The sequence below is a fragment of the Mus caroli genome, chromosome 4 (genome assembly GCF_900094665.2).
Source record: "Mus caroli chromosome 4, CAROLI_EIJ_v1.1, whole genome shotgun sequence".
NCBI classification, from domain to species: domain Eukaryota; kingdom Metazoa; phylum Chordata; class Mammalia; order Rodentia; family Muridae; genus Mus; species Mus caroli.
Window position 1 is genome coordinate 109,515,331 of NC_034573.1, and position 10,523 is coordinate 109,525,853.

General features: G+C 47.7%; 1 protein-coding gene across 1 annotated transcript; it reads left to right on the forward strand.

Annotated features, from left to right (window-relative positions):
- The first annotated feature begins 3,091 nt into the window (after positions 1-3,091).
- LOC110293665 (L-amino-acid oxidase-like) lies at positions 3,092-10,284 on the forward strand. Its single transcript, XM_021161539.1, has 7 exons — positions 3,092-3,543; positions 5,114-5,328; positions 5,685-5,797; positions 6,748-6,949; positions 8,511-8,579; positions 8,769-8,905; positions 9,168-10,284. Exons 1-7 carry the CDS (start codon positions 3,513-3,515, stop codon positions 9,970-9,972), a joined length of 1,572 nt encoding a protein of 523 aa, XP_021017198.1. The 5' UTR covers positions 3,092-3,512; the 3' UTR covers positions 9,973-10,284.
- The last annotated feature ends 239 nt before the right edge of the window (positions 10,285-10,523 follow it).

Sequence of the window (10,523 nt, forward strand, 5' to 3'; positions counted from 1 at the left end):
TGACCTAAGTACATAGGGTGCTTAATTATCTAAGTTCACGGTAATGGCTGTACATGAACTCTGGCCAAATCGTCTCTGGCTGCCGAGAGCTGGTCCCACTCCACCATGGCCATGGGGCTGCCGGCCCAGAGGTCAGCATGAGGAATCAGGAGTTCACAGAAATTAAAGCACCAATCACAGAGCATGTGTGGTTCTGACGTAGGTCCTCTGCGTATGTTATGGTCGTGTAAGTTGGGACTCCTAACAATGGGAACAGGAGCTGTCTCTGACTCTTTTTGTCTGCTTTTGGGACCCTTTTTTTTCCTACTGGGTTGCCTCATCCAGCCTTGATATGATAGTAGAGTCTGTGCCTAATCTTAATGTAACTTGTTATGCCATGTTTTGTGGATATCCCTGGGGAGGCCTGCTCTTTTCTGAAGGGAAACAGAGGAGGAGTGGATCTGGGTGAGAGGGAAGATGGGGGTGGAGAGACTGAGAGGAGATGGGGACTGACCAGGATGTAATGTATTCAAGAAGAATAAATGAGTAAAAAAGTAAATTTTTTTAAAAAGTAAATTAAGAATAGATAATTTGAGGGTCTCATTGATCGGGCCCTTTGAGAATACAGAGCCAACCCAGGAATGGTAAGAGCCCCTGAACTCTCACAACATCTTTCCTTCCTCTTCTAATGTAGTTCTACTCTCTTACCTGTGTCTTTGCTTTCTGAGAGTTTAGTTACTCATGCTCAATTGTGGTGTGAATTTTATAATGGTAAATTCTGGAAATAACCAATTGTCTTAGCTATTGTTGTATTGCTTTGAAGAGTTCTATTGCTTTGCATGACGATGGCAACTCTTATGAAAAGAAAGCATTTCATTGGAGGCTTGCTTACAGTTTCAGAGGGTGAGTGCATTGCCATCATGGCAGGGAGCATGCAGGTAGGCAAGGTGCTGGGGCAGTAGCAGAGAGGTTTACATTTTGATCTACAGACAGCAGGCAGAGAGAGAGAGACAGAAACAGAAGGAGACAGAGACAGAGAAAGAGGGACAGAGACAGAAAGACAGAGAGAGACAGGGAAAGTGAGAGAGAAACAGAGACAGAGGGAGACAGAGAGAGAGAGACTAGGGCCCACCATGTGCTTTTTAAACTTTAAAGCCCACTCCCATTGACACACCTCCTCCAAGAAGGACATACCTATGTCCTTATCTCCTAATCCTTCCCAATCAACTGGGGAGGAATCCTGCAAATTCATGAGTCTATGGGGACCATTCTCATTCAAACCACCACGCCAATTTATAAATCTTCAATTATGTATTGCTCTAAGTAGTGTGATAAAATCTTGTGACATCTGACCCCATTGTGTTCCATTCTTCTTGGGATTTGGATAATTCCAATGTATCAATTCCTTTGTCCAATGTATCTATTTCTTTGTCCAGTGTATCCATCCCCTTGTTCACTGTATATGCTACTCACCTATTAGTCATTTGATAGCCATCATGGTGATCAAACTGTGTATAAATCATCATTGTTTTTAATAGCACCCCTGAAGTATAAGGCTAGTAATGCTGCAATTTTACCATAGTATTTTGTTATAATTGCTGTTTTATTATTGTTATTGTTAAAATTTATTTTATTTTATGTATATGTGCCCTATCTGCATATAGAGAGAGGGGGGCATCAGATCACATTATAGATGGTTGTGAGCCACCATGCAATTGCTAGGTAATTGCAGGGCCTCTGGAAGAACAACAAGAGCTCTTAACCACTGAGCCATCTCTCCTGCCTCATCTTGTTAGTTTCTTACTGTGCCTAATTCATAAATTAAACTTCATCAAAAAATACATTTTAGAATGTGGTACTATCTGCTTTTTAGACATCTGTCTTAGTCAGGGTTTCTATTCCTGCACAAACATCATGACCAAGAAGCAAGTTGGGGAGGAAAGGGTTTATTCGGCTTACACTTCCATACTGCTGTTCATCACCAAAGGAAGTCAGGACTGGAACTCAAGCAGGTCAGAAGCAGGAGCTGGTGCAGAGGCCATGGAGGGATGTTCCTTACTGGCTTGCTTCCCCTGGCTTGCTCAGCCTACTCTCTTATAGAACCCAAGAATACCAGCCCAGGGATGGTCCCACCCACAAGGGGCCTTTCCCCCTTGATCACTAATTGAGAAAATGCCTTACAGCTGGATCTCATGGAGGCATTTCCTCAACTGAAGCTCCTTTCTCTGTGATAACTCCAGCTGTGTCAAGTTGACACAAAAATAGCCAGAACAACATCTAACAGGGATCCTAGGATGTATACTCCATGTGTGGGGGGAAGGGAGAGGAAGGTGATATTGTTTCTATTCTCATTTCTTCTCTTCAATAAAGAATAGAAAATGTTATAGTCCAAAAAGAAAAAAAGAAAACCCAAGTTCAAAAGGTATCGCTTCTGGGGCTGAAGGGATGGCTCAGTCGTTAAGAGCACTGACTGCTCTGCCAGAGGTCCTGAGTTCAATTCTCAGCAACCACATGGTGACTCACAACCATCTCTAATGGGATCTGATGCCCTCTGCTGGTGTGTTTGAGACAGCTACAGTGTACTCGTATACAACAAATAAATTAATTAATAAAAACAAAAACAAAAACAAAAGGTTCAATTCTGTATCCCAAGACACACAAGTCTTCCAGGACAAAGCAGGACTCAACCCAGTTCTGTCAGTTCTGTTGCTACTACCCTTCCCCCATACCACCTGATGCCAGAATCCTAGTTCTGGGCCCTACCTTCCCCTACTCCTTTCCTCCCCACCAACTCCCACACTGCTGGTTTGGGTGCAGACTTTCTGTTCATTTGGCTTGCCAGCCAGCCTGTGAACAAAAGCTAGTCTTGGCAGAACAGTTACCTGGCTCCATTCCTTAAGGGAAGGAAGTACATTGCCAGGGAAGTACACTGTGTCTAAAGGAACCCCTGGGGGTCCCAGAGGAAGCAGCACAAAATGCTCTGTGCTGGAAATGGGCCAGGCTAGAGACCTCTGCCTACCTGGGAGCCTTCGAGGGAAAGGGACAGTGAGGCATGATTATTGTACAGGAACTCCTGGCCAGATCCCCTATCCCAAACAGACATGGAAATAAAGTAGCATGGTGCACCAGCCAGGGGGAAGCAGGCATTCTGTATTGTGGGCAGTCAGGAGCTCTGGCTTGTGCTGGAAGTTCAGAGACCAGATGTCCCACCCAACCCTCATCCCTTCCCAGAGTGATTACAGCAAGTTCACAATGGCCCACCTGCTGCCATTCCCCTCTTGCTCCTTAGCAACAGGAGGGCTGGGAGAGGGGCTTTTCTAGAAGAGACTGTCAGGGGGAAAGTGGATTGAAAGTGAGGGGAAGGTGAAGTCAGTTATTACTGTCATCTCACCTGACGGGTCAGGCCTTGGGTCAGGGCCACCTTGCTTGGCTGAGTCAATAGGGCCAGAGACCGATTGGTGGGATAAGAGCCAAATATTGCCAGAGAGGTGCTGCTTCTTCATAAAGAGAAGAGGAGAGGCTCAGAGTTCCGCATGAGTTTCAGGACCATGGCCAAGAAGAGTGGTAAGTGGGTCCTCCTCCAGGTCTGGAAGAGACTGAGTAAGGAAGGGCTAGATACTGAAACAGGCATAGGCATTGGGTCGGAAAGGGACATGGGTCAGTGGGTTGGGTATAGGTCTGAGGATGTCTCAGCTGAAGACCATATAAGAGTAGAGAGAGTTAGAACTGAGACAGGAATTCAGCTCTACCTGGGGATGGCTCAGGATGTTGAAAACGAGTTCCGTGGAGATGGATCTAGAGGAGGAGTCAGGGGTTGGATGCATTCAAAGGCAAGAGCAGAGGGGCCAAAAAACAAATGCTGGTTGACAGCTCAGGGGGAACTCTAAGGTCTGGATAAGAAGGTCGAGGCAGAGTGGGGTGAAGGGAAGGGGGAGCTAAGACTTAGTGACCCCCTCCCTTGGGCTTGGTAACGTTTCTCCTCTTTTCTAATGAGTTGTCCCCAATGGGAAGCTGTCTTGGCACTAGGACAGGACTACTGTGCCTCCTCAGCCAGTGGTTCCTAAAAGTCCTAGTCCTTCGAGGAGTTTCCGTGGCCTCTATGCTACAAAGACACTAAGGGGGTTCTTACCAGCCGAAAGCTCAGCTTCTAGATGGAGCTCAGGGTGTACAGTCCTCGCCTGGCCCACTTAAGAGCAGGGGACACCAAGGGAACCAAATATCCCTTCCTGTCAGACAAGGCCAGCTGTGAGCAAGAAAATCAAGCCACTCAAGACATGTTATATGGTTGTCACTAACTGTCAGAGTGATGGGTTCTAATCTTGATATCGTGTGCGATCCTTTGAGAAGGGAGCTTTGAGAAACCATAGATGAGGCTGGAAGAAAAGAAAAAACTTTAAGGACTGCCCGTTTCCCACAGGTCACTCCTCACTCCTGCTAGAAGGGAACCTTTTCACCAGTAGACACAGCCTCCCTCTCCCTCATCATTGCTCTCCAACTCTCTCCCCCACACAGCTTCACTTTCCAGACACACTCACATAACCTACACAAGCACCCACATTTCTCCCTCAGACTTGAGCAGAGGAACCTATCCGGTCCTCCTCACACTAAATCCAGCTCTCCATCCACCTCACCTTCCCGTACAGACTCAGTCACACCCAGGCATCCACGCCATTCCACAGACGCATCCCTCACACACAGTCTCGGACTGTGCAGTCATACGAAGTAAATGCAAACTGCAGTCACACTCCCACATACAAACTGACAGGTCTATACAGCCCCAGTCCTTTACAGTCACGGATGAGCACACAGGCACACTCTCCATCAGGAAAAAAAAAAAAAAACGTATGTACACTCACCTATCAACCTCCCTCACCCACGAGCTTCCAGGGTGCAAGCCATGTTCACAAATCACACATTAATCACATAAATAACACTGCAGTTCACAGTATGCCCATACCCTGCACAACACAATCGCCTCCATTCACGTGTAATACCAAATATTCATATCTACAACCACACACTTGCCAGACAAGGTCCTCATCTGACTGCCCTGCACTGGCTCCCACAGCCTGGGTAAACAGGACCCAGAGCCTGGGCTTAGGGAAGGCCACCCTTTTGCTTTCTCTGCCCGCAGGAATCCTTGTTTGGGGGATCCTGCTGTGCATCTCCAGCTGTCTTGCCCTCTATGAGAACCTTGTCAAGTGTTTCCAGGATCCCGATTATGAGGCCTTCCTTCTCATAGCCCAGAATGGGCTCCATACCTCCCCACTGTCCAAGCGTGTGGTGGTAGTGGGAGCTGGCATGGCAGGCCTAGTGGCAGCTAAGACCCTACAGGATGCCGGTCACGAGGTAAGAAGGTCTTGAGAAGCCTTGATCATCAGCCTCCCATTTGCCTCCTTGGGTGGAAAACAAGTGACTAGCCTGACAATGCACAATTGAGTGTACCGGCTAGTCTCCACCAACTCCCTGGACCCTAACCATTGCTAACCACCATTCATGTTCTTATGGAGACAAAAGAGAAGACCTAGGCTGCCAGGCGAAAGCTTCAAATCACTCAGGGCCCTCTGGAGCAAACAGCCTCAGGGAGGTTACCCTGTATGTTCAGGGCCACCAGGCCAGAACCTATGGCTCTTTGGAGGTAGGAAATGGGATGAGGAGAAAGGACAGCCTTCTCTAAGAATGACAGCAGCTCTTCTGATCTCCAGGTAACCATCTTGGAGGCCAGCAACCACATTGGAGGTAGGGTGGTCACACTCAGAAACAAGGAGGAAGGCTGGTACTTAGAACTTGGACCAATGCGAATCCCAGAAAGCCACAAGTAAGTCCTGGGCAAGAGAAGGAACAAAAGGAATATGGAAGTTGGGGGTCGGGGGAGGTATGGAAAATATGGGAGGGACCCTGATGCTATCCTTCAGCACCCAATACCCTATAATGGCTCCCCTACCTTCTAACTTCTGTTGAGGTGGTTACCACCCTCAGCTCCACCCTCAACCCTTCTCTTCTATCTCTGAGCAACTCGGGGGCTGTGAGTTGGCCGGCAAGAGTGTAAAGAAAGGGCAAGTAGATTAGACAGCCCTGTGTCATGTGACCCAACCCAATTAGTCAGGACTGATACTGATTCCCCACTTCCATAGCCGAGATCACAGGAGACTGAGGGTCACCCAAGAAACGATAGCTCCCAAACTGACAGTCATTGCTGCCAGCTCACCAAACAACAATATAAATATGGGTGGTCTCATAGTTATCAGCTACATCCAAATAAGCTGAGAAATGATAACACATTCTGTTAACAACATCTGTCACTTGTTCAGCACTAACTTTGTTCTAGACTGGATCTCCACAGATTGGGGGTTGTTTGTTTGTTTGTTTGTTTGTTTTGCATTTAATATAAATTGAACCCTACTTACCCTGCAAACCATCAAAACCAAAAACACCTGTACCATCCCAAAGTGGGAGTCACTAAATACAGCCTCAAAGTTACTTAAAAGTGCACAGTGGGATCTCAGACGCTGTCTGAAACTAAGGGCGTTTGTCTGTACTTTAGAGTCCTACTGGCTGGGATTCCATAAAGGGCCTTAATTCATTGAACATCCTGCCCTCTACAGCCTTGGGAGTAGGGGAGCTAAGGCTCACAACATTTAATGAGATTACAATTGAACAAGCAATCAGTTTGAGTTCCTCAGCACAAGGTTACACTGGGTTTTACCAGAAGTAGCTTCTAATGTGGGACCAGAGGGAACAAGGGTGTTACTTCTGTCTCTGCTCCAGGCTAATCCACACCTATGTCCAGAAGCTTGGCCTGAAACTGAATAAGTTCAACCAGTATGATAGCAACACCTGGTACCTACTCAATGGACAACGCTATCGTGCCTCAGAAGTCATGGCTAACCCAGGAATCTTGGGCTACCCCCTGAGGCCCTCAGAGAAGAACAAAACTGTCACAGACCTGTTCTACCAAGCCATCACGAAGGTACCAGCTGCCTTTCCCTGCCGGGGGATCAAGAAGGAAAGGGGTGGTGCCTAAGGTTACACAGCAAATCAGTATGTGGATTCAGATCACCTGACTCCCACCCAATACTCTTAGGATTGCTCCCCCTACCTTCTAACTCCTGTTAAGGTTGTCACCACCACCCCACTCTCAGCCCTTCTCTTCTGTCTCTGACCAACTCAGGGGCCATGACTTGGTCAGCAACAGTGTTAAGAAAGGAGGAAGTAGATTAGGAAGTCCTTGGTAGTGAATCAGTCATCCTAAATGATAGTGAAGATCTTTACCTTAAAAGCTCTGTGTGTGTGTGTGTGTGTGTGTGTGTGTGCACTTCTGTGTGTCTGTGTGTCTGTGTATATGTCTGTATATGTCTGTGTGCGTATGCATGTGCATATGTACCCATGTGCATGTACCCATATGCATGTGTATGCACGTGTGTGTGTGTGTGTGTGTGTGCATGTTTGTATGTATGTGTGCATATCTAGGTGAATACAGATGCACATACACATTTTTTAGAAGTCAGTGGTCAATACCAGGTGTCTTCCTTGATTGCTTTCTACCTTATTTTATTTTATTTTTGACAGTTTCTCACTGAACTTGGAGCTTGCTAATTCTGATAGACTGCTGGCCAGCAACCCCAGGGATCCTACTGTTTCTATCTTCCCAGTGCTGACATTACAGTCATTTGATACTACATCCTGCTTTGTTTGTTTGGGGTTTTTTGTTTGTTTGTTTGTTTGTTTGTTAAGACAAGGTTTCTCTGTGTAGCCTGAGCTATCCTGGATCTCTCTTTGTAGACCAGGTTGGTCTCAAACTCACAGAAATATGCCTGCCTCTGCCTCTGCCTCCTGAGTACTGGGATTAAAGGCGTGTGCCAACACCACCTGGCTCACACCCTTTTTTATAGGTGAATTGATGGTTTACCTGCATATGTCTGTAAAAGGGTATCAGATTCCCTGGAACTGGAGTTACAGACAGTTGTGAGCTGCCATGTGGGTGCTGGGAATTGAACACAGGTCCTCTGGAAGAACAGCCAGTACTCTTAAAAACAGAGATATCTCTCCAGCCCCAACACACGCTACTTTTCTATAGATGTTGGGTATAGCACTCAGGTCCCCAGTCTTATTCAGCAAGTATATTATCAACTGAATATTCACCTTAAATTTTTGTTCTGTTTCAAGTGAGGGGTGATAGTACCTGATTTTAATACCAGTATTTGGGATCTAGACTGAAGAGCAATCTCAGCTATACAGTGACTTTGAAGCCAACCTTGGCTATGGGAAGGAAACCCTGCCTCAACAAAAGCCTCCCTATATAGATAGCATCTTCAAATGAAGGGGACATACTCAGGAAGAAGGCACACCAGGAGCTCTGGGAACTGCCCTTGCCTGGCCTTTCCTAGCCTCACCAGGGGCCATCCAAAGATCTTGACTCTAATCTAAAGGCATGTGAGGCACCTGTTGCCCTGTGACCTTGTCTACAACAGCCTAGATGTCCTGGCTACCTGGAAGCCCAGATTAACAATACCTCTCCTCCCCTTCTGCAGATCAAACCACATAGGAAGATATCCAATTGCAGCCAGCTGCTCTCCCTTTATGACTCTTACTCCACCAAGGTAAGTGATAGAGGCCCCAGGATGCAGGTAAAGCAATAAGCTGACTTATCACAGGAAAACCCCATTCCTACTGTCAAAGCCATTGCTTCTCTCAAGGCCATATCTACTGCTGGGCCCAGGCCCCTGCTAAAGCCTCCCTATATCAGATCCTCTAACTCATACTTGCATCTATGGTACCCCCTCCCATAGGCTTACCTGATGAAGGAAGGAACACTGAGCAAAGGGGCCATCGAGATGATCGGGGATATAATGAATGAGAATGCTGGCTACTATAAGTCCCTCCTGGAGTCCCTGAGGATTGCAAGCATCTTCTCCAAAAGTGACCAGTAAGGCTGACCTGGGGCCAGGAAGGACCCAGTCCCCAGGACTGGTTTATTGGGTATTTACTATATAGGAGGAGGGAGGAGCTCTCAAGCAACAAAATCTGACACGGGGCTGTGTATTCATGAAGGTGACGTTCATAAAGCATCCCACACAAAAGGGCAGGAGATAGGTTCTTCTCTCTTCAGACTGGAATTATGCCCAGGACCATGGGACACACAAGTCTGATAGTGTCTCCCGCTCATCTTTTCCTCTCCACCCCTGCAGATTTTCAGAGATCACCGGTGGCTTTGACCAACTCCCCAATGGCCTCAGTGCTAGCCTGAAGCCTGGCACCATCCGTCTGGGGTCCAAAGTAGAAAGAGTGGTGAGAGACGGGCCCAAGGTTAAGGTTATGTACCGCACAGATGGGCCCACCTCTGCACTGCACAAACTCACTGCGGATTACGCCATCATCACTGCCTCAGCCAAGGCCACTCACCTCATCACCTTCCAGCCACCTCTGTCCCGAGAGAAAACACATGCCCTGCGCTCCGTTCATTACACCAGTGCCACCAAGGTGGTTTTAGTGTGCAACGAACGCTTCTGGGAACAGGATGGTATCCGGGGCGGCTACTCCATCACTGACCGACCCTCCCGCTTCATTTACTATCCCAGCCACAGCCTGCCAGGCGGCAAGGGAGTCCTGCTGGCCTCTTTCACTGTGGGTGATGATTCCTCCTTCTTTGCTGCCCTGAAGCCCAAGCAGGTGGTAGATGTTGTGCTAGATGACCTTGCGGCAGTGCACCGCATACCCAAGGAGGAGCTAAAGCGCATGTGCCCAAAGTCAGCGATCAAGCACTGGTCTCTAGACCCCCTCACCATTGGCGCCTTTACAGAGTTCACACCCTACCAATTTGTAGACTATTCGAAGCAGCTCTTCCAGCCAGAGGGCCGCATCTACTTTGCTGGGGAGCATACCTGCCTGCCTCACAGCTGGATAGACACCGCCATCAAGTCGGGCATCCGGGCCTCCTGCAGCATTCAGGCTGCAGTTGACAAGGAGGCCACTCAAGGACAGATGGCTCTTTAGAGGCCCTTTGCCAACAATCAGGATGCCCCCACCACCACCAAAAACAATCTGTGGGAGAGTCTACGAGAATAAATAGGCTAGAAGATGAAAGGAAGCCGAGACCCAGGAGAGAAGTCACCACTGGTCCCTTGGTCTACAAGCAGAAGCCCAACTGGGAAGCTACAAGAGACATCACCCCCTATTCTGTCTCACTCCCTGTCTCTATGGGAAACAGCAGGGAGTAGGGGGTAGCTGTCAAGGCTGGAGAATTCTAGAATCAGCCTTTAGCTTGAAGGAAATTGTCTCCTGCTACAAAACAATAACAAGCAAAAAGAAAAAAGTGTCAATACCTGATTTGTGTTACAACTAGAATTCTCTAAAAATACAAACCCCAAGGTACCATCACATTGAACAGCAGACTGTCACACACACTCACACCCACAATACATACAAACTCCGATGCTGTGTGCCTAACCAATAGCCTCTCATCTTGGCCCAATGTAGCTAGAAAAGGAGGGCTTCTTACCTGCTCCCCACTCCCACCCCTCCACTATGCATGAATGGCATCTCAG